Here is a 21730-nt window from a genome sequence, read left to right on the forward strand (position 1 = left end):
GGGACACCCCATGTGTGCAGAGCCCCTCTGCAGGGCAGACTCCTGCACCCCCAGACCCCAGCCCAGCAGGCTCTACACCCGCCCCTGGCCCTCTGACGGATGCCCCCCCCCGCCCCCGCGGCTGGCCCAGCAGGAGACGCGCTCTCCCGGGACACGGAGACGGGGACGACAGTCCAACATGGGGCAAGGGGACCGGTGTGGCCGGCCCGACGGGCACTCAGAGGGGCCCACACTGCCACGGCCGGCCCTGGGGTCCGGGTCAGGTGGGGGCAACGGCCGACAAAGGAGTGTGAAGGGGTGCCAGCGTTAGCACCAGCCTTCTGCCCCACCCCTAATCATCCCTCTCCCTCTCCGCCCCCAGAGGGATCTCCTGTCTGTTCTTGATCTTGCTGGCCCAGGGAGACAGTTTGCCCGGGGCCGGCCCAGGCCTCAGCAAGCCTGAGTCAGGGCTCGGTGCCCACCAGTGCCGCACGCACGCCCAGGGACACGGCCCACCCTTCCACCCCCACTGCTTATGCCCGGGCCCACTGGCCACGCCAGCCCTCCCCACCACATATTCCCCCAGCACAGCCCCCAGGGTGGCCTCCACCCACAACAGGTTCTCTGAGCCCCCCAAGCCTCACTTTCGGAGGCACGTGGACGCCCTAAAGGCATGGCAAGGAGGCTGGGCAGAGAGGGCCCCATCACGGGGGCCCCAAGCAGGGCGGCCCTGGGGACCGAGGAGGAGGCGACCCCAGGCCCGGCCCGGCCAGGCAGGGGAGGGCAGCCGTGGGCGATGGTGGGCTGGGCCCGGGACCTACCTTGGCAGGTCCTGCCGTCCCCCTGCAGCTGGTGGCCAGCGGGGCAGCGGCAGTAGAAGCCCCCCACGGTGTTGGAGCACTGGTCCTCACAGCCCCCGTTCCCGTCGGAGCACTCATCCACGTCTGTGGAGGACACTGGTGAGCGGCGGGGAGACCCCAGCCACGGCCCACCCCGAGCCCCAGACCTGAGAGGTCATAAGAGGACGCAGACCAGCAGAGATGGGCAAACCGCACCCCCACAGACAGACCCCACGAGAGGGGGACACCCGACATGTCCGTCCCGCAGCCAGGGAGGCACGCGCACCTGGGTCCCACCCAGGAAAAGCAGCCTGTCCTACGGCATTTGGGGGGAGGTGGTTTCGGGAAGGCCCTGCAGAAGCGGCTTGGCCCAGGAGGGGGCCCTGCTCTCCCAGACAGGAGCGACACCTGCTTTCCTGGGTCCTCACAAGAACGGCCTCTGCCCGTGTTCTGGTCCCGCAGTCAGTGTCCCAGGGAATCAAGCCGGGAAAAGACCCTCACAGCTGCCCCCAGACCCGCATCACTGCCCCCGCACACTCCTGTCCCAGGACCTTATGGAGTCACAGCTGCCAACAGGGAGAGGGACATGAATAGGTAAGAGTGGAGGAGCAGTCTCCTCAGCCCCCCAGCACCCCCGTCCCCCCGGCTGCCCACCCGAGGTCTGAGAGGGGCCCTCTTCTCCTGCTGGCCTCTCAAGGCCAAAGGCTGAGCTCCCCCGGTGTTGTGGGGAATGTGACCCAGAGGCAGGCACAGACCACGCAGAGACCCCAAAGCGCCACAGGACACAAATGGTCAGGGGCCAGCGCGGCCCACAGGCTGCTGCTACTGGAAGCCCCGGCCCTTCCTGGCCACACAGGGAGCAGAGCCTCAGAGCTCAGACAGCGCCGTGCTGGCGTTCCCAGCCAGGCCAAGCCTCCCCTGATGGCTTCATCACCTCTGCCCCTGCCGGGGAGTGTCCCCACAAGACCCCAAGTCCAACTGAGGCCACAGCCGGCCACAGTCCCACCGGCAGGGCTGTGGCCAGAACTCTCCTCGGGAGGGCCGGGAGGCAACTGTCCACCCAGGCCTGCAGAGGTTAAAGCCAGGAATTTTCTGGGAATTCCTAGAGAATGACACAGGATGAGACAGAGGTCGGCCCAGCCCAGGGGTCAGAGCTGGGGTGCCCGGGGCAGGAGTCAGCGTGGGACTGGGGAGACGGCACAGCAGCCAGCCCTGCGGACGAGGAGTGCGCTGGGTCGGAGGGGCCCAGGGAAGCTCCAGCCTGTCCTGACCTCCGGCTGCACGGTGGGGAACAGGGAGGGTGTGTGCCAGGCAGGCAGGCCGCCGACCCAGGGAGCTCCTTCTAGCGGCTGGCACACAGGGTCGGCAGGGGCCTGGGCACGCATGCCCCTGAGCCCCGGGCAGGATGCCTCGGCTCCAGGACCCCCAGGAAGCCCCATGGGGCTCAGCGTCAGGCAGGCGGCTCGGCACCCATCTCTGCCCATGGCTGGACTGCGCCACCCGCAGCACGGGACAGGACCCCAGTAGTCTTAGGTCTCTGTGTCCGGCCCAGGCCAGCACACAGGGAGCCGCAGGACACCCTTGGCAAATGCAAAACGAACATCACACTCCTCGAGAGAGGCAGGAGGGTGGGGGGTGGGGGGCTGCCCCTCCCCCAGGCCCCTCCTCAGGCCACGGCGGCCCAGACTGCGCAGGACGTGATCCTGACCAGGGCCGGCGTCGGCAGGCTCCCCTCTGCCAAGCCCCTGCTGTGCACCTGGCTAGGGCCGAGGACACAGGCAAGGGACCCAGCATCCTGGGCAAGGGGAGAGCCCGGGAGACGAAGGGGAGGGCGCAGAGGCCCAGGGAGGGTCACTGCCCCTCTTGAAGCCTTTGTCTGACAATTGCACTGCACCCTTGGATAGGGCTGGCGGGTAGCGGTGGGTTCTGTGGGGACCCAGGGTGGTCAGCAGCCCTGCCAGGGGCAGGATGAGGCCAGCGATGACCTCTCCCTGGTGCGGCAGCCAGGCCTGGGCTGGCTCACCGGGCAGGCACCGGCTGGGGCCATGGGGCCGGAGGGAGGTGGCAGCCAAGGGCCCAGAGCCCCTGAGCGGCCTGGGAAGAAAAGGTGGCCCTAGAGCTGGAAGGCCATCTCCCAGGCACTGGGCCCCAGCCTGGCCTCTGTCAGGGCTCCAGGTCTGCACAGGGTTTCTGGAAGCAGATCCCAGGAAACGCGGGCCCAGGCCAGCACGCTTCACAAACCTCACCGGTTGGCTCCTTGTAGAGGGCCCCGTCCATCCACCAGCGACCCCAGCATGGGGTGCACTGGGCCCGAGTGCCAGCAGGTGACGGCCAGCAGCCCACACTCCTCTCAGCAGCCCAGGCCCTACTCGGCTCTGGCCTGGGAGGCCTGGACCAGCGTTGCTCCTGGGTGGGTCTCCCTGCCCTCCCCGCCCACGAAGCCAGTCTGGGGGTGCATCTTCCAGCCCGGCAGGCCCCCTACGGGCCCCTCCGATGGGCAGGTCTCAGGGGTAGCCTGAGCCCAGGCAGAATCTGGAGGTCATAGGCCAGGTCCCAGCCCTGCTCTGAGCTGCTGGGAGACAATCCCTGGCCCAGAGCCGGGGCCCATGCAGATGCCGGCAGAGAGTATGACTCCGAACCACGCGACCCCCAGACCCCAGCCTCTCACTCGAACGGCACAGCAGAGCCCCCTCCCACAGGTGGGTGTGGCAGCCCCCCACAGGCTCCGGCCTCCGTCCAGGAGTCCTGGGCTTCCTCCCAGTGCTGGGGTCACTGTCCCCATCTTCTGGAGGGAGGCTGCCTCTGGCCCTCAAGCCAGGCCCCCGTGGGCATGCGATGCAGACGCCGACTTGGAAATGCTGGCCGTCCCTCGCTCCTGCTCCCCAAGCCCCTCCCCGGGCACCCCTACCCTCCCCAAAGCTGCCGGTGGTGGCAGAAGAGGCAGGAACCAGGAGGCCAGGCTGCGGGATGGGGACAGTGCCCTGTCCCCTGCTCTCTCCACTCCGGGAAGACCCTTCCACCCACAGAGAACACTGCCTCCCATAACAAGTGAAACAGTCAGCAACGGACCGGGCAATTCCGCTCGGGCGACGTGCCCAGAAGACTTGAAGGCAGGACTCACATGGACACTCGTGACGGCCAGAGCCGGGAACGATGCGACGTCCAGCACTGGACAAACGGTAAACACACCGGCCGCATCCACCCAGAAAATCAGCTGCGGAGAGGAGCCCCTTGTGGGGCTGAACCACGGAGACGTTCCCCTTGGGGAAGGAGACCAGACGGTGGAGGCCCGACGCTGGGCGTCCCCCTGCGGGGACCGTGCAGGGCAGGCCACTGCAGACCCAGAGAGCAGGTGGACGGCCACCGGGGCTGGCGGACAGGTGGGCACGGGGTCTCCTCAGGGGCGACAAGCATGTTCTGGAGCACGTGGGGTGACACGTGCCCGAGAGCGCCTGTGCTAAACGCCACCGCTTCGTTGACGGGACCTGAGCGCCACCTCAATGAAAACAAAGAAAAGCAGAAAAAACCCTCCTCCAGGCGGATCCCACACCACACTTCTGCAGGGATTGGTGTGAAAGGAAGGGGGGTCCAGGGCGGCCACCCTGCCGGGCAAGGGCTCCGAAGGCCCTACCCTTTCCGCTGACCAGCAACCAGGAACTGCAGAGAGAAGCCCTCAGACTGCTGCGCCTTTGCCAGGGTCCTGGGGAACAAGGGGGCCCACACCCCACAGCCTGTGTGCCCCCCACCAGCCATCCCCCAGCAGCCTGGGAGCAGCAATGAGCTCTCAGGTCCACCATGAGGTCCAGCCCAGCCTGGGTTGGCCCATCATTCATGGCCCACAGAGCCCCAGGTAGGAAGCAGGTGACAGAAGGCAGGTACGTGGCTCCAAGCTCCCAAGTCAGGCCGCCCTGGCCACACAGCAAGGTGACCCCCCCACAGACTGCCAACTGCCCTGCCCACACGGGGCAGGGACCCCACGACCATGAGCCTCCCAGACACAGCTGGGACCTAGGCTGTCCCCCACCGACTCTGAGCTGGAGGAGCCCGCAGGGGACAGGAGATACTGCCCCTAGTGCTCCCCCCACAGGGCAGGACATGGCCCTCAGAGCCACACCTCCCTGCAGAACTGGCCTCCAGTCGCCCCAGGCGAGCAGGGCAGGGCAGGGTAGGGCCACCAGGAAACCACCGTGTGGGGCCCCAGTGGGGGTCCCCACCTTTACAAATCTTCACTGCTTCCAGTCCACAAAGGAGACAGGACCTTGCGGGGCAGCCCCCGATGGTGGAGGGCGGTGCGTGTGTCCTGCCCACTGCTGCGCTCTGTCCCGCTAAGCCCCGATTGCACCCTGTGGCCCCTCGCCCTTCCCCACCCTCCAGACGGACCCAGCTGCCCCTGCGGCCCTGGCCTAGGGTGGCAGGAACAGTGAGAAGGCGTGGCCACTCTCCGAGGGTGCGGGGCAGCACCCCAGGACCCCAGCCTGACCATCGGGGCCCCGGATCCAGCCTGCCCTCCCCTACCCGGGCAGCCCTGCACTCCCGAGCCTTCTCACCCCTACTCCCAGCCTGAGACCCCCATGAGGCCAGTGGACCCCAAGCCTCTCCCCCTGCCCCTGCCCTGCCTGGCTGCTCCGGGTGACCTGGTCAGGGCCCCCCACAGTTATTCCGGCCCCGTGTCCCCCAAGCACGTCCAGTCCCTGGATGGGCGTCTGTAGAAAGAAGCGGGGGCGGGGGAGGGCAGAGGAACCCCCGCCCTGTCTGTGAGGCAGAGGAGGCCACGAGCACAGGGGTCACTCTGCGTCACGAAGACCGAGACTGCGCAGAGGGAGGCCCTGAAGCCAGGGAGGGGCCCGGGCCAGGGAGCTGGTTGCGCCTTGAATCTGCAGGACAGTCCGCCGGCATCCGGCCGGCCCACCCAGGCCTGGGGCTACCTGTTAGCAGCCAGATTCAGGAGGCACTGCCTGCCAAGGAGCCCGGGAACCCCCTCCCTGAAGCCAGGTGTCCCCCAGAGAGGCAGAGAGGGCTGAGGAAAGGCAGCTGGACCGCAGTCGGCCGCTCCGGGCTCCGCAGCGGCAGGCACAGGGGGCCGGTCTCTGTGTACCCTTCACAAAGAGCCGTGTGTGCGGGGGCCTGGAGAGGGACCTCCCTGGGGGCTCTGCCGCAGGACAGAGGTTCAACATCTGGGAAGAGGGGCCACCCTGGAGCCTCCCACAGCCAGCAAGCCAGAAGGCACCAACATGGGGACCTCCCCCGGGTCAAGGGTGCGTGTGCGCGGCTCGGGCCTGCCTTGCCTGTCTCCCCAGGAATGTCCCGCCCCCAGAGCCCAGCTGCACCCCCTTCCCTCGGGGAGCTGGGACAGTTGGGGCTCCTTGTGGGAGCTCGCCCTGCGGGCCCCTGTGCCTGCTCCCGGCCGCTACAGGTTTGGGCCTGCCGTGGGAGCCCGCGCGGAGTAGGGCGGCGCAGAGGCACCCCACCCCGCCCCACCCCGAGGGAGCCCCCTTTCCCGCGCACCTTACTTCCTGTCTTTGGCAGAGTTACAGCCCCCCAAGACAGGTGATCCAAGGCCCTGTGGGGGCTCCAAACTAGCCTTGGGGGACCTTTATGCCGAGTGTAGGCCAGGTCACCGGGCCCCTGGCCCTGTCAGGGCAAAGCTGCAGAAGGGACTTGGCTCTGAGCCGGGAGAGCGGGAACTTCACCTGGAGTCAGGCAAGGGGGCCCGCAGGGGTCCTAGCTGCAGCCAGACGCGGCCATACCGTGTCCTGAGACTGCTGGGACAAAGGACCCCTGCCGGGGAGCCTGACCAACGGAAAGGTGTTGTCCCCCACCGTCCTGGAGGCCAGAGGCCCCGAATCAGCGTCCCCGAGCTGAAATCAAGGAGTCTCCTGAGGCTTCCTGCGCTGGTGTCCCTTGGCTGATGGGCACCGCCACACCCACCTCTGCACCTGGGCCTCCTCAGGAATTCAGAGGGAGCACCTCCTACCACCGGGGCATCCCCCGCCGAGCCCCATGCCCGAGACGCCCGAGGCTGCAAGAGGCGCTTCCGTGCGTCCGCTCCGTGCGGCCGGAAGCCGGGCGAGCCAGCGCCCCACTGTAGGGCTGAGGTCTCGCGGGCGCGGGTCCGGCCTGCCTGGGCCTCCCAGCCTCCGGGTGAACAAGACGAGTCACAACTCCTGCCCTGCGCCCATTTCCTCATCTGTAAGACGGGGGAGCTGTGCACGCGGTGGAGGGCGGCCAGGGCGACCCGGGGCAGGGGGCGGGGGGCTCGGAGAGCACGGAGGCACCCGACACTCTTTAATTTCATTTGGGGAAAAAACGAGAGCCCAAAGCAGCACGGCCCGGGGCCCAGGCCCACCGTGACCGGACCCTAGACTCCGACCACAGCCGCGCGGGCCTACTATAGACTCACCGAGACCCCCCAGGGCTGCAGGGAACCTCTGAGCCCTCCACGTTCTCCCAGCATGGTGCTGCCCCGCCGGGCGCCTGCCTCGGCTTGACCCTGCCGCTCCCGGACACATTCCCGCCCGGGCCAGGGCCAAGGCCGGGCTTCCTGGCTCCAGGGAGGCGTGCACCAGGTGGGGCAGGGAGCGGAGCCCGCAGCCAGGGGCAGGCCTACCCCCGGCCCTGGCTGAGGACTCCTCAGAGATCCCATCGCCGCCCAGGGCAGGGGGCTTGGCCATGGGCCCCCCTTCGAGGTGGGCTCAGCCCGTCAGATGGAGCAGCCGTCCCTGACCTGGGCACGGCGTGATTCTGGCTGTGCTGAGGGGCCATCATGCCTCTGCCCGGGGTCCCCTCCCTGCGCCTGCCCCAGCCAGGAACTCCCGGGGTCGGAGTGGCTTAAGGGCCCACGGGTCACCTGGACCTTTCTGTGCGTGACCGGCTCTCCAGTTCCCAGATGGAACTCTAGGCCCTGGGTCCAAAGAGACCCCCGTTAACCCACGGCGGGGGCAGAAAACGCCACACACGTTTTATGGGATTGCCATGGTTACGGGCCAATCCGAAACGGTGTGCTAGACGGAATTAAGTTCACACAAGGAACCTCACGACCTGACCATTCAAATATCAAGTTACAATCACTGTAACAATGACGGTTAGAAACCAGTGGCTCTGAGCAGGCGGACGGCGGGGGACCAGGCAGAGGGACAGAACCACCGAGCCGTCCCTGTCCATCCGCACGCTGAGCAATGACCAAGAACACACAGAAGGGCACGGAAGGAACGCCAGGAGGCCGACCCCACCCTCGGAGCAGGAAGACGCCCTCCCGACGGGGTCGGGCAAGGTCAGGCCTGAGGCAAAGAACCCCGGGGCTCTGGCTTCCTTTTGGTCTGAATTAATAGATTTTATTTTTTAGAGAAGTTCGAGGTTTATGGAAAGGTTGAGCAGAAGTATGAAGAGTTCCACGGGCTGCCTTCTCCCCAAACACAGCCCCACCCCCACTCCGCACCCGCACCCCACCTGTGCGCTGCCACATCCCCACAGCGGCTGGACGGACGCAGCACCAGGAAGGCGCGCTCACAGCTCACCCGAGTCTCACACATGGCGCTGGGCATTCTGGGGCCCTGACGAGCATGTGCACGCAGGACAGTGTCGCGGGGAACGGCTTCGCCCCACCTGTCCACCTGTCCTCCCCCAGCCCTGACAACGGCCATCTTTGCGCAGTCTCTGAGGCTTTGCCTTTTCCAGAATGTCCTGTAGCTGGAGCCACACAGCGTGGCCTTTTCACACATGCTTGCGTCACTCGGCGTCTAAGAACACACGGCTGTCCACATGGTTTCGCAGGAGGACAGCCTGCGAGGCAGGGAAAGCTCCCCAGGTACAAAGGAGTCCATCCCAGGACCCATCAACCCCGCCCCCCCCCCGTCTGTGGTTTCTAAGGAAACCATGGAAATCAAGAGGGGGTCGCCTAGAAAGGGCAGACAGGCCTCACCCACTCTGGATTCCCAGGGTCACCCGGCAGTCCCCTCTGGGAGGTCAGAAGGACAGGGCAAGAGTGGGGGTACTGGGTTCTCCCTCTTCCAGGCCTCTCCCAGAAGATTCCAGGACTCAGCTCTTGGCCCCCTGTGTCCCCAAGGCCAGGCCCAGAGGTGGCCTGGGGTCAAGGAGGCTGCGAGTCTCCTTGCCCATCAGACATACCCTTGTCTCTGGCAAACGGGGTGCCAGGAAGGAAGAGGGGCTGCCAGCAGGAGGCCGCCTTCGGAAGGCGAGGTGGACACCATCCCACCAGGCAGAGGCCAACACTGGCTCTGGCCGGGAGGCAGTGGAAAAAGGAAGTTCAGGCTCCCAGCAGACCTTGGGGCCCCGTCAAAGCATAAGGGCCAGAGGTGGGGGGCTCTCAGCTGCCGCCCAGGCAGGGCCCCGAGGTGCGAGATGGGGTAGGGGTTTGGGCAAAACTGGAGACGAGGGGCCCCGAACGCTCCCAAGCAGGCCTCCAGGGGCGAGGGACAGGAAGGGGTCGTTAAAGGCACCGAAGGAAGTGGACCGAGCCCGTGCAGGGCCAGAAGGGCTCCCCCGCCTCCTGCCATCAGCCCAGGACGCACAGCGGCTTCCTTGACATCAGACAGAGTTTCTCTGTTTACCCTGAAAGTTATCGGGTCTGGTCTGTTTATACAAATCAGCTTTCAAATATGTGGGAATGGGGCTTTTTTCCCATTTGTTTCCCAGAAAACAAGACAAAATGTAAAAGGCCCAGAGAGAGCCAAGAACATTCCTCGGTTCTCCAAATATCCAGGTCTCCACTACCCCCGCCAGCCGAGTTCCCAGGATGGCTCATGGCTTCGGCGGCTGTGGCTGCGCCCGAGACTGGGGTGAGGCTGAGGAAGGGCTGGTGTGGGCTGAATTGGGTCTTCTGTCTGCGTGAATATGTGAGCCTGCGTGCGTGTGCTTGTGTGTGCACATGCCTCCATTGTGCACGTGAGTGCGTGTGTCTGCCTGTGCAGTGTGTGCACGTGTGCCATGCGCGCGTGCATATGTGCACGTGTGCATCTGCCTGTGCACGTGTGCATGTGTGTGTGCATTGTGTGCACGTGTGCATATGTGCACGTGTGTCTGCCTGTGCACGTTGCATGTGTGTGCATGTCTGCACTTGCATGTGTGCACGTGTGTGTCTGCCTGTGCATGTGTGTGTGTCTGCCTGTGCACGTGTGCATGTGTGTGCGTGTCTCCCTGTGCACATGTGCGCGTGTGTCTGCCTGTGCACGTGTGTGTCTGCCTTGTGCACGTGCATGTGTGCGGTCACATATGCGTACGCATGTCTTACCCTGCGTGTGTGTACCTTGTGCGTGTGTGCACGTCCCTCCATTGTGTACATGTGCGCCTGCGTCATGCGTGTGTGCACACATGTGTACGGTGCATGTGTGCGCATGCGTGTGCACTTGTGCGCGCTGTGCACATTTGTGTCTCCTTTGGGACACGTGCGCAGGTCTCTCTCTGTCCCAAGAAGCCTGATTTCTGGACCCAGCCAGTCCACCCACAGCCAATCCAATCCCCTGCACAGTGGAGACCCGAGATCCATGCAACCCGGAGGCCTCAGAGGCCCGGTCTCCAGGCGTCCACCCTCTGGTCTGGACAACAGGATATGACACCCTCTTTGCATCTTGCTCAGTTTCTAGGCCACGATCAGGAAGGGCTTGGGGCGCTCAGCACCTCCCTGTTCTTTTCTGAAACAGAGCCCGGAGCTCTACCCAGACGGGGCTGGAGCCTCGCTGGGAGCCCAGCCACCCCGGAGGGGGAGTCCCAAGCTGGGCTCTGCAACAGGGAAACAGTGCTCGAAGCCTCATTGGCCCCTCCCGCCTCCCTGGTGTGCAGCCCTGGGGCTGGACGCTCTAGAACCTCTGGTCAGCTGTGCACCTGGCCCGCCAGGAGCCCCTCAGCCAGGCCTGCCCCGGCCCAGACACCAGTGGGGTCAGCAGCACTGGCCCCAGCCAGCTCGGAGCAGTGGCTGTGGCAGAGGGGAGGAGTCGGCCCCGCTCAGGCCCCACTCTCCCGCGGGCAGGCTCTCCAGAGAAGCATCCCACTGCCCACTGGGGACCTCGGCACCACCCACCTCTTATCTACACTCCTTGGGCCACACAAGGGTCCCGTCCCCAGCGGCCTCCTGCTCTGCCAGCCAGCTCAGCCCCCTGCCCAGCCTGGGCCCTTGCACAGTGAGCAGCACCCCAGGCCTGCCCATATGTCACAGTTCCCCTGCAGGTGGCCTGTCCCAGCTGCCCAGACCCTCAGCGGACACGCATGGCCCCCAGCACCACAACCGCCTCTCTCTCTGCAGACCACTGGGGACCTCGCTCAAGGGTAAGTCCCTGCGGGTGCCGGCATTGAGCCCCATGCTTGGTGCCACGCCAGGCCCAAGTTACGCGTTCCCTCCTGCACCTGTGTCGCTGCTCTGGTGACAGGAAGCCTGCCCCCCGCTCCGGACCTGCCTGCGGCAGCACCAGGCACACAGTGAAAGCCAGCAAGTACCGGCTGGAGGAGCGCTTGCCGAAACAGGGAGGTGAAGGGTGGCGACTAGCTCTCCTGGGACGGGGCACGCGTTCTCTTTCTGCGAAGAGCCCTCCTCCGGCTCCCGGGATGCCTCCAGGAGGAGGGACAACGAGGCCCAGGCCCGTCCTACAGACGGGAACACAGGACAGGCCGACGTGGCCGCCCCGGCATCTGGAGCCTCGGGCCCCGTAGTGTCCACACCCTGCCCGGGCACGGGTGCCCCGGGCAACAGCCCCAGGCCCGAGGGCACCTCCCTGGCACAGAGGACCAGACAGAAGCCGCACGTGTCCCCTGGCCCTGGTCTCCGCGATGTCAGGGAAGGGGCCACTATGCTCCCCCACCCCGCAGACCAGAGCCTGGGAAGCCTCTTTCCCTCACACCCACGGGGAGCTGGGCTCATGGCACCCCTCCCCCGGCCTGTGCTGGCTCGTGGCACCCCTCCCCGGCCCGACCTGACCCGCAGTCCGCCTTCTCTCCGCCCCTCCCTGTCCCGACCTCAAGCTCCAGCAATCCTGGGGCCCGGCTCACTCCACAGCGGCGCTCTCAGTCACCGGAGCCGAGTCACCCCCTGCCTGTGCCCCAGCGGACCCACCGGGACTCGGGCCCTGCCTGGCCGACCCCCGACGCTGGCCCTGCCCCCCCAGGTCTTCCGGCTCACAGTTCACGTTGTGGTGAGTACTTAAGCCCTTGGAGCCACGGTCCCCACCGATGTGGCCCCTGTCGCTTCCACCCCTCCTGCCCCCTCCCTCACCCCTGCACTCCCCAGTCACGCTCTCACACCCCACCCTCCAAGGCCACCCCCCGCCTTCTCGTCCTCTTTCCTACGGTGTCCCTCAGGCCTCAGCAGCTGTCAGGAGTGACCCCAGGTGACGCCAGCCCTCACGGGGCTGGACTGGCTCAGGAGCCGCTGAAGAACTCAGGGACCTGAAATCCCAGGGGCCCGGCGCGGCCGCTCTGGCCTCTCGCCGCCACCAGAGGGCGCCGGTGCCCGCCCCCGAGGCCAAGCACCGGCTTGGGCGAGCAGGGGCAGGAGCCCCTTCCAGGAGGGGATCTGTGAGCCCTCCCCCTCCCCGTGGCTGCTCCCTCGTGCCTTCCTGCTGCCCGCGGAAAGCTCTGGGAAGGCTGGCAGGGCTGGGGGATGCTGGGGGCACGGCTGGCTGGCCGGGGGCGGAGGGCCCAGTGGTTAGGGGCTCCCATGTCCCCCCACCCCAGCCTCTGGGCCTTCCTCATCCCGCATGCAGAGCCCGGAGCCGGCGGAGGGCAGAGGTCAGCACGGAGGGGGGCAGGGAACACAGCCTGGCCCCGTGTGGACCCTGCCCCGGGGCGTACCCCTCGCCTCTCCTCTCACCCCAGCAGCCGTGTCCCGTGTCCCGTGGGGCCCAGGACACCCTCCTCCTCCGGAAACTGGACCCCACCCACCACCACCCTCAGGGCCGCCTCCCAGGCTCCCGGGGTAGCTGCCGCCGCAGTGAGTCCCACGGAAGTGAACAGGCCGTGAGCAGGGGCATGGGGGGCCCCTCACCCACTCTAACAGCACACGGAGGGCCCCGCGGGGACCTGGCCTGGGGCCTGCCCTCTGGGACACGCAGGGAGGGGCCACAGCCAGCCTGCCTCCCCTTCGGAACACAGTTCAGTCTGGAAGAGGAAGAGGCCTGGGCCAGACACTGTCCATCAGCCTCCTCCGACCCCTGGTCCTCAGGCCAGGGCAGCCGCCCCAACAAAAGCAGATCCCTGCCCCACAGTATCGGGGCGACGGGGACCAGGCCCCCACCCACCGGGAGAGACGTCCCGGAGGTCCAGGCAGCCCTGCCAGGCTCGGGGCCCAGCTGCCACCCTCCTGGAGCCTGGTCCCGGGAACGGGCAGCTTAGCTCCTCCACACGGACTATGGACTGGCGGGCCGGCAGGCGGGGGGGGGCTCTGACCGCGTTCCACAGCCCCATGCGGGCCGGCCCCACTGCCCCAGCCCGGGTCTCAGGTCGCGCCCCAAGACGGCCCTCCAGGCTGGGCGCCGCCGCCCCAGGTGCCCCACACATCATCTGCCCCCCCATGGGGAGCACGGGTGTCCGTGGCCTCAAAGGGCTGGCAGGGGATGAGCCTCCGGGCATTCCAACAGTCTGGGCACCCAAGCAGAGGGGCCACACTGTCCAGACCCTCCCTGCACGATCCCGGCACTCCCTGGTGCACACAGGAGGCCCTTCCCGACAGCTCTGGGTCCGACGGCTACATCCCGGGGCTGGCGGGGCCAAGGCGGGCCATCCTCTCGCCACAAAGCACAGAAGGGCCAGAAACCTTGGCGCCTTGCCCCTCACACTGGAATCCGGACGGCTCCACCTCTGTTCCCAGGACACAGAACACGGGACGGCCCACAGGGCTGTAAGCACAGTGGCCAGCGTGGCCTGTCCCCACCTGTGCTCACAGCTGCCAGGGGACACACAGGCCACCCGCTCAGCCCTGCGCTATGTCACCCCAAAACAGGGCAGACAAGAGGACCGCCACCGGGCTCGGAATGCTGCCCCCCGAGGACCCCACCTAGTCCCGTAGCCTTGACAGGGCCGTCCCAACTGCAGGGACCCCACGCGCAGCCCAAGAGAGAGACGGGCCATGCGAGCTCCAGGTGCCCCCACAGTAGACGTGCTGTCCCCACAGGGGCTGAAGAGAAAGGTCCTTGCCCAGCGCCAAGTACCCGGCCAGCACCAGCGACCTCCTCCCTAGGACACTGCCCCTCCCTTCCTGTGGGCCTTTGTCGACCTGGCAGTGCCTAGAGACGCTGGTCCCAGAGCACAGCTGCTCCTGGGAGGTGGTGTCTGTCCTGGACCCAGCCCAGAGCCAGCCCGGGGCCACCCCCACCCCAGCCTGCCCTGCCCTCAGCCTGGAGGATGCCCCTAGACGGGGGCAAACACAGCCCAAGAGGACTGGCGGTGAACGGGCGGGCACAGGATCCCCACACCGAAACCCTGAAGTGATGGCGGTCCCACAGGTGAGGGAAACCAGGACAGGGAGCCAGAACTCTGCAGCCGAGCCCAGCCCGCCTGCCCCACAGTGCACAGACACCTGTGGGAGGTCCCCTGGAGACCTCAGCTCCCACCCCTGTGGCCCCGACTTCTGGGACGACGAATCTAGGATCCCAGAAAGGCCCAGCGCCCTCCACGGTCACACAGGCTGCTGGCCCTTCACCAGGCCCCCAAGCCGGGCCAGCACCGGGCAGAGCCGTCTACCCCACACCCCGGCCAGGGCACAGCCCAAGCACGCACGGGGCGCAGGACGGAGACGTTTGGTGCACGCGGTGTGGAGCGCCTCTCCTGCTGAACAAGTCCTGTCATGGGTTTGCTGCAAAACGCGCCCGCCCTTGTCCCTGAGGGAAGCCACAGACCGTGAGCAGGAAGCCGGCCCGTCGGAAGGCCAGCGCCGTGCCGGGGGGCGTCCGGCGGCCCAGGGCGCTGGGAGAGTAGAGGGCGGGCACTCAGGGCCGGGTGCAAGGGGCAGGCCCGGGAGCTCCGGCCCTTCTGTCTGTGCACGCTCTGGGTCTGGGCTAGGCCAGGACGTCCCCCTGCCAGGAACCGGGGGCAAGCACCCAGGAGTCTGGGGTCCAGGAATCTTCCAAACTGTCTAGTCAAACCGAGTGGTCACAGGACCATCCGGTTCCTCTGCCCCAGGGGCTCGCACCCACACACGCAGCACCCCTGCGATTTGCTTCGGGTCGAGGGTCCCCAGGTCGGGGCGGCCACATCCGCCGGGGAGGGCTCGGATGCGTGGGATGCCTGCGCCCTGCCCCGCTCTGTTCTGGCCGTGACACTGCCCTGCAGAAAGCCGGCGCAAGGCAGGATGGGCGGCCGCACGGGCCTCGGTGGGGAAGTGGCTTCCTCCCTCCTGAGACCTCCAAGGACCCCAAGGTGGAACCCCAAGAGGTGGGGCGACCTCCGGCCCCCGCGGAGACCGAGCCGGGCAGCAGCCCCCTCGCAGCCGGGGTGGCCGGAGGCCCGTGGAGCGTCGGCACCCCTGCCCACCACCTCCCCTCCCGCAGTAACAGCCTGTTATCAGCTGGCCTGGCTCCGAGTGATGCTGCCCAGGCCCCATTTTGACCCGGGCACAGAGGGCCAGGCCCTGCTCTGGAATGCCTGGAGCCGCCAAGACCGGAGAGCAGATCCGGATGCCGATGCCAGACCTGCTCGCAGACCCTCATTAATCATCCTGCCCGGAGAGGGAGCCAGGCACGAGCCCCAGGAACCCTCAAAACAGGCTGTCAGCACGTCTGCTGGGATTTGACCCCGGAACAGCTAGGCCTCCGGGCGGCCCGTGCTCGGACGGGTGGAGTGGACACAGGGCCGAGGCACCCTCCAAGCGCCCAGAAAGCAGCCCGGGGTCCGGGGCTCGCCCAGAGCTGCTCTGCCTGCCGCCTTGGGCCTCCCTCTGCAAGGTGTGAGAGCACTGCCGGGCCGGGAGCCTGGGATGTGGCCTGGTGGAAGGCTCAGCCCCTAAGGAGGCAGAGGCAGGCCCAAAACGGGCTCCCAAGCCCAGACAGGGCTCCTCCGGGAACACGGGCCCTGACGTGAGGTCCCCAGAGATAGCTCAGCAGATGGCTTCGTTTTATTGAGTCATGAAGGGCTCTGATCGCCAGGTGCTGGGCATGAGGGGTGAGCCAGAGACCCCCCCAGAGGGGCAACCCACCGGGGCACTGAGAAGGGGCCCAGTACGGTGGGGACTCATCCGGGAGGCAGCCAGGCCGGCAGGAGGGGAGGGAGGACCCCCACGGCTTCCTAAGCAAGTTCCTTCCACACGTGTAAGTCCTTGCTGGGCTGTGAGGGCCTCCCCCACGTCCAGGCCGAGAGTCCCCAAGTGCACGGACCCCCCCACATTGCCCCAGCAGCCCCGGCCCCATCCGGCTACCTCTGCTGACCCGGATTCCTGTCCTTCGGGCACCCACCGGGCCACCACGCCAGCCAGGAGTGCCCCTCCAGGCAGGCAGCTGCCACAGAGGCCCTCGCCCTCCGCTTCCCTCCCCGGGCGGAGAACAGGGGCAGGGAGGGCCTTGAGGGCGCAGGAGGGCGAGGGGCAACCTAGACAGGCTATCGGCGGCCCCACCGCCCTGCAGGGACCTGGCCCGGCCCGCCGGCGCGAGGGGCCTGCGGCAGCCCCACCCGGCCCCGCCGACTGCCAAGGGCAGCAGGACGGAGGCCGGAGGGCAGAGTCAGAGCCACCACTCACCCCTCCACCTGACGCCCCAGGCCTTGCCCTCCCAAGGGTACCCAGGCTAGGCAGACACCTCGCGTCCCCTCCTGCAGGAAAGCGAGGCTGTGGAGATTTCGGGAACTGTCTTCAAAGGAAGGGCTTCATGCAGCTAAAGCAGGGGTGCGTGAGACACAGCCCACGGCCGCTCTGTCCGTGCCCCGCGGCTGCTCTGCCCACTCGGGCCGGACGCAGAGCACGACTAGCCACCCAGATGCGGGAGAGCCACGCACGGCGGGCCACTGCGGGCTTGGCTTTTTTGTTTCCCCGAGAGCCAACCGAGCTCCTCGAAGGCTGGACCCTGAGGACAGCTTCCCAGGGAAGCCCAGGAGCTCACAGGGGTTCCCCCAGCTGCACCCCGCTCCTGACGGCCAGCAGGACTCTCGAACAGCCCGGCCACACCACGCGGGCACCCGGAAGGGCACGGGGAACCTGGAGCCCGGGGAGATCGAGGCCAGAGGCAGATGGGGACAGGTTAGCCCGCGGCCACACCCGCAGGACAGTGGCTGAGCTGCTCCGAAGGACTCAGGCCAGGCGAGGGCCGCTGTGGCCGCAGGCTTCGGGACGGCAATGCTGCGGCAGGCGGCAGGAGCCCACAGGTGCTGGAACTGTGCCCCCAGCCCCTCGGGGGCGGGCAGCGCTGGCTGCCTTCCCCACCCCCACCCCCATGAGGCCCAGGCTCCCGGAGCAGCAGCAGCTCCCAGGCCTGGTCACAGCGGCTCACAGAGAGCCGTCTTTGGTGGCGTCTGGTCCCCAGGGCAGGGGTCAGACTCCCACCCTCGGACACAGGGCAGCGCCGCAGCGGCTCCCTCTCCATTGAGACATCATCCCAATTTAGGAACAGAGCCGCCCTTGAGCCGGGGCCAGGGGCTGGGACAGAGGGGCCTGCCCCCTCCTGCCCCCAGGCCCTCGGGGCAGCCGCCTGCCTCTACTTCCCAGAGCAGCCGCCTCCAGCCCCACCCAGAGTTCCCCACCTACCGGCTTCCTGCTCCGGAGGCAGGACCCACCAGGGCACAGAGGCTCCAGGCAGGACCTCAGACCTCGGTCCCTGCTGGGCTGGCGTGCCGGGTGGGGAGCAGGTCACGCTGGGTCCCCGGGGTACCTGTCGGGCCAGCCCCGAAGTGGCCGTCCTGACTTCAGGTCTTTCACAGGCCCAGAGAGGGCGGCCAAGGCCCCTGGGGTTTCCAGGCTTAACCCTTCTCTGCAATCTCCCCAGGCCGTCCAGGCTGACTCACTCGGTCCTGTCCTCTCTTTCATCTGGAAACCCGACCCTCAACCATCTGCACCTCCCCAAACCTTCCCCAGCCCACAGGCCCACCTCCTCCAGGAAGCCCTCCAGGCTGCCCAGCTCTCTGCTCGGCTAAGAGTCCTGAGTCCCAGAACTGCCTCAGAGACCTACCCAACCCACCTGTCTTACAGGTGAGGACACTGAGGCCCAGAGGGGACCAAAGCCAAAGCTTCTGGGACCGAGAAGCTACCCGAGGTAACCCAGACCTGAGTTCTCCAACTGCTTGTGTCCCACGAGGTCAGGTGAGATCAAGTTCCAAGACAGGACTGGCGGCCCCGTTATGGTGCACAGCTGGGTTGGGAGGTTGTACACTCCTAGGGCTGGGTCTCCTGCCTATTTTTCCTTTAAAGACCCCGTGACGGCAGCCAGGCAGCACGCGTGTGGGTGGAGGTGGGGGGCATCTACCACATTCACTAGGAGCGCACACGTGTGACCTGGGTGCCAACGGGGGACAGAGCTGTCCCAGTGGATGGACAGGAGCCCAACCTGGGTCGAGGGCTTCCCGCGGTACACAGCCCGCCACTGCTGACAGATGGTGTTGAACCACGGGCAGAGGGGCCATTCGTCTACAGTGTGTCCCCACCCCAGGCCCCTGGATGGAGCTGGGGCAGGCGGCGCAGGCAGTTACCCCAGAGCCTGGGATAACCCAGCCACCGGATCACCCACCGTCATGCCTGCAGGCCCAGCAGACCTGGCCTCGGGAGAGACGGCGCTGCCAACCCCTCTCCCACGGGGGCGCTGGGCCTCACCTGTGCCGACCCCTGGGACCCGCAGGAAACCACTCTCCCTCCCCACCTGACACATGGAGTGACCAGGGTCCAGGATGCTGCCCAGGGTCACACGTACATGACGCAGAAGCTGGTTCTGGCCGCACCAAGGGGGGCCGAGCCCTGCACACTCGGGCCCCCACCCTGGGCTCCGCCAGCACAGACCCCCTTGTGTCCCTGCCTTCTGCCTTCCTGGAGGGGGCTGGAGCGGGGCAGGTGGAACAGAGGGCTAAGCCACCGCCTCCCCCGCAGGCCACAGCCCCCCGGGGGGGCAGGCAGAGGAGGGGCTCTTCCTGGGGGCCCCCTCCCCCTCTGCGCTCTGGATGCCTCCCTCCCCCCCTGCTTTGGTTCAAAGGAAAGAATTTGGGGGAACCAGAAAAAAATATGGCTTTTATTTTCAAAACTGGAATCAATTATAATTGGGGGGTAGTTAAATATTCCCAACTGGACTGAAGCCCGTGCCCGCCTCCTCCAGAGCCAGACGGAGAGACGGGAAGGTGGTGCTGTCGGGGTGCGGGCGGGGGCACGGGCAGGGGCGCCCCTGCACAGGCAGCCCCGCACACCCAGCCCTGTCTGTCTAGCCTGCACAGTGAGCCCTGAATGTCCAGCCTCTCTTCCAGGAGACAGTTCCCCAGGAGGACACCCAGCAGCTGCTGCCCAGCCTCTCTTCCAGGAGACAGTTCCCCAGGAGGACACCCAGCAACTGCTGCCCAGCTTGACCTCCTGCTTCCCGAAGGCCCCATCTACAGCACAAGGCCCACCCGTCCCAGAGAGCCGAGGCGGGTCTCAAGCTCAGGTCCCCGGGTGTAGAGTCAGGCCAGGGTGCGGGACCAGGGCATCTGCCCCTCTCTCTCCAGAGAAGGTCTTGCTGGGGCCCTACGGAGGTCTCGTGTTGCACTGGGAGACGGTAGGAGGTCCCAAGCCCTCCCTGGGACAGAACGCACTCCCAGCCCCAGCTCTGCTGAGTGGCCAGCAACTGCCTGACCTCCCTGACCCGGGTTCTCCTTCCGCACGGTGAACACAGACTACGCCGATGGGGTGCAGGCCAGGCCCCAGCCCCCAGGAGGCCACCCCCATCCTTGTGGAGAGCAGGGCTGCTCTGCAGGCAAAGCCCAGTCTGGAGCGCGGACCCATGAAGCTACAGCGGAGAGCCTGTGAGCACAGCTCCCGCCCACCCAGAGAGCCCGAGTGTGGGTCTGAGCCTGCCCCAGGGGTGTGGCCCCGGGACCCTGGGACCAGGCCAGACAGGCCCCTCCCGTGGACACAGGGCCACTCGCTGCGCTAAGCTCCCTCCCTCTTGTGCCCCTGAGGCCCTCGAGTCCCTGATACCAGGAGGCCAAGTGTCAGGGTCTTGGGGTGGGGAAGGCTTCTCATGCCAGAGGGGACCCCAGCCCGGGAGGCTCAGAGCTGGGCTCATGGACAGAGTCAGGCCAGGAGCGCAGGGGCAGCCCACGGAGGCCAGGACGCGGGGATGGAGGAACAGGGGCAGGGCAGGTGACCCTAGCCACTTCCTAGAGGGTATGACCACAGACCAGCCACACTCGAGAGTCACCCCTCATGGCCCTCGGCCCGCAGCAGGGACCACAGCATCTGCACTGCCGACGGTCGGCCCCAGCCCTGTCCCAGCAACATCCCCAAAGGGAGCTTGCCGCCGGGACCAGCTCTCTCCCCAAACTGAATGGAACCCAGCCCCAGCTGCATGCGGCTCACCAAGGCTGGACGAGAGAAGGGCCTATTCCACCTCCACCTGTGGCCATAAACACACACCAGACCTGGAGGAGCCAATCTGTTACAGCTGGCCCCCTCCCTCCGGGCCTGGACCCAGCCTGGACCCCAGCCTCCTGGGGGTGGGGGTCACATCTGGCCAGCCCGCCAAGGGGCTCAGGGTCCTAACGTCAGGAGGTCCGGCTGAGGCACCAGGGCATGGGGCAGGGGCTCCCCAGCATCTGGAGGGCTCTCGACAGCAGGCCTCACTCCATGGCCCAGACCTCGGTCCTCCCAGCCCACGGAGCCCTCGAAGAAGCAGGACCGAGGAACCAGCTCAGCCAAGAACCTTCCGGCTAACAGAGGGCATTGGGTATGCAAGCACAGTCACCTGACCAGCATCCCCAGCGGCCAGCCCCCATCTCAGAAACCGGGGACCCAGCCGCTCCCCAGGACCCCTGCCACCACATGAGGACACACAAGGACCAGCCAGCGGGGCAGGGTCCTCTGTGCAAACAGGGGCCTCCTGTTCCCCACAATTAACTGATGCCCGCCCCCTTCTGGTTGCCCGCTGGGCTCCAAGGCACTGGAGCGTGGCGCAGGACGTCCGCCCGGGCATCCACCTGGACGGAGGCCCAGCTGCTCGCCCCGAGCAGGCTCAAAGCACCGGAAACCGTCTGGGGGTATTTCATTTCAGCGGGCGGCGTGGCCTGCGCCTATTCCGACGGGAGCCTGAGAGCTCCGGGCTCGCTGAAGACACTGGACAAAGCAGGAAACCCCAGCGAAATGCTCTCGCGGCCCCATCACCAAGAACTCAGGAGGAGCGTCTGCAGGGCTCCTGACTTCCCATCCGCTTGCGCGCTCCTCTTTACAAAAACGCAGTCAGCCCGGCGGCCCCTCGAAGCCAGACGCCCCGCCCGGCACCCAGTCAGTGTCCCCTGTGGGCACAGCCCCCAACATGGCATGACTCAGCCGAAGGCCCCACGTCGGGGCACCGAGCCCCCAGCCCGGAGCGGCACCCGCCAGCCGCCAGCTCAGTCCACCCCGGTTGGCGCCAGGAAACGTCCCCCCGGGAAGGGCCAACTGGCCTGGCTGATAATTTCCTTTCTCGTGCGCTTTCTCTTCCCTTTAAAACCTTTCTTTTCTGCGAGATGGGATCGGCCTGACTCGAGTCGGTTAATAAAGCCAACAAGGCTTCGAAAACTCACTCCGTTGGGTTTCTGTTCAAGTGCGGGTGGCGTAGACGGGTTTCCGTGACATACTGATTTACAGAGGTGTCCAGTTTCCCCGAACCAGCCGCCTCCAGGGGGGCCCAGCACGCCCCCGCGTCTTTCTTCGTGAAGGACACCAGGGTCCCCAGCACGGCAGGAGAGCTGCTTAGAGACGCCAGGCCAGGCCACTTCCCAGCTGCCCAGCACCCCGGGCAGCCCCCGCCCATCTCTCTGGAGGCCACGACTGGCCG

At 66.8% G+C, this 21730-nt stretch overlaps 2 protein-coding genes across 4 annotated transcripts in view; one reads left to right on the top strand and one right to left on the bottom strand.

Moving 5' to 3' along the window:
• Window positions 1-21730, bottom strand: part of MEGF6 (multiple EGF like domains 6) — a 73874-nt gene that overhangs the window by 42200 nt on the left and 9944 nt on the right. The window contains exons 1-2 of one of the 2 annotated variants that reach the window (XM_059135641.1): window positions 7219-7504; window positions 801-923 (exon numbers count right to left, since the gene is read on the bottom strand). In XM_059135641.1, coding sequence (XP_058991624.1) covers window positions 801-923; window positions 7219-7489 — 394 coding nt within the window. In that variant the 5' untranslated portion in view covers window positions 7490-7504. Of the gene's footprint in view, window positions 1-800; window positions 924-7218; window positions 7505-21730 lie in introns of those variants that run through there. The other variant, XM_059135642.1, reaches the window with a different exon arrangement.
• LOC131809085 (synapsin-1-like) lies at window positions 11146-21475 on the top strand. Of its 2 annotated transcripts, XM_059135653.1 has the most exons (5): window positions 11146-11956; window positions 17929-18039; window positions 19238-19471; window positions 19589-19718; window positions 20140-21475. In XM_059135653.1, the coding sequence occupies exons 1-5, from the start codon at window positions 11615-11617 to the stop codon at window positions 20661-20663; spliced, it is 1341 nt and encodes a 446-aa protein (XP_058991636.1). In that variant the 5' UTR covers window positions 11146-11614; the 3' UTR covers window positions 20664-21475. The 2 variants fall into 2 exon arrangements, 1 of the variants encoding a protein (XP_058991636.1); XR_009345052.1 differs by lacking the exon at window positions 11146-11956 and adding an exon at window positions 16856-16983 and having other exon boundaries at window positions 19238-21475.

The sequence above is a fragment of the Mustela lutreola genome, chromosome 10 (assembly GCF_030435805.1).
Source record: "Mustela lutreola isolate mMusLut2 chromosome 10, mMusLut2.pri, whole genome shotgun sequence".
NCBI lineage: Eukaryota > Metazoa > Chordata > Mammalia > Carnivora > Mustelidae > Mustela > Mustela lutreola.

Excerpts from the sequence above, each read along its gene's own strand:
- LOC131809085 (XM_059135653.1), top strand. The coding sequence starts at position 11,615 with ATGCTCCCCCACCCCGCAGACCAGAGCCTGGGAAGCCTCTTTCCCTCA. Across the intron at positions 19,472-19,588 it reads TCGTGTTGCACTGGGAGACG|ACTACGCCGATGGGGTGCAG; the intron begins GTAGGAGGTCCC and ends CGGTGAACACAG. Across the intron at positions 19,719-20,139 it reads GAAGCTACAGCGGAGAGCCT|CAGGGACCACAGCATCTGCA; the intron begins GTGAGCACAGCT and ends CTCGGCCCGCAG.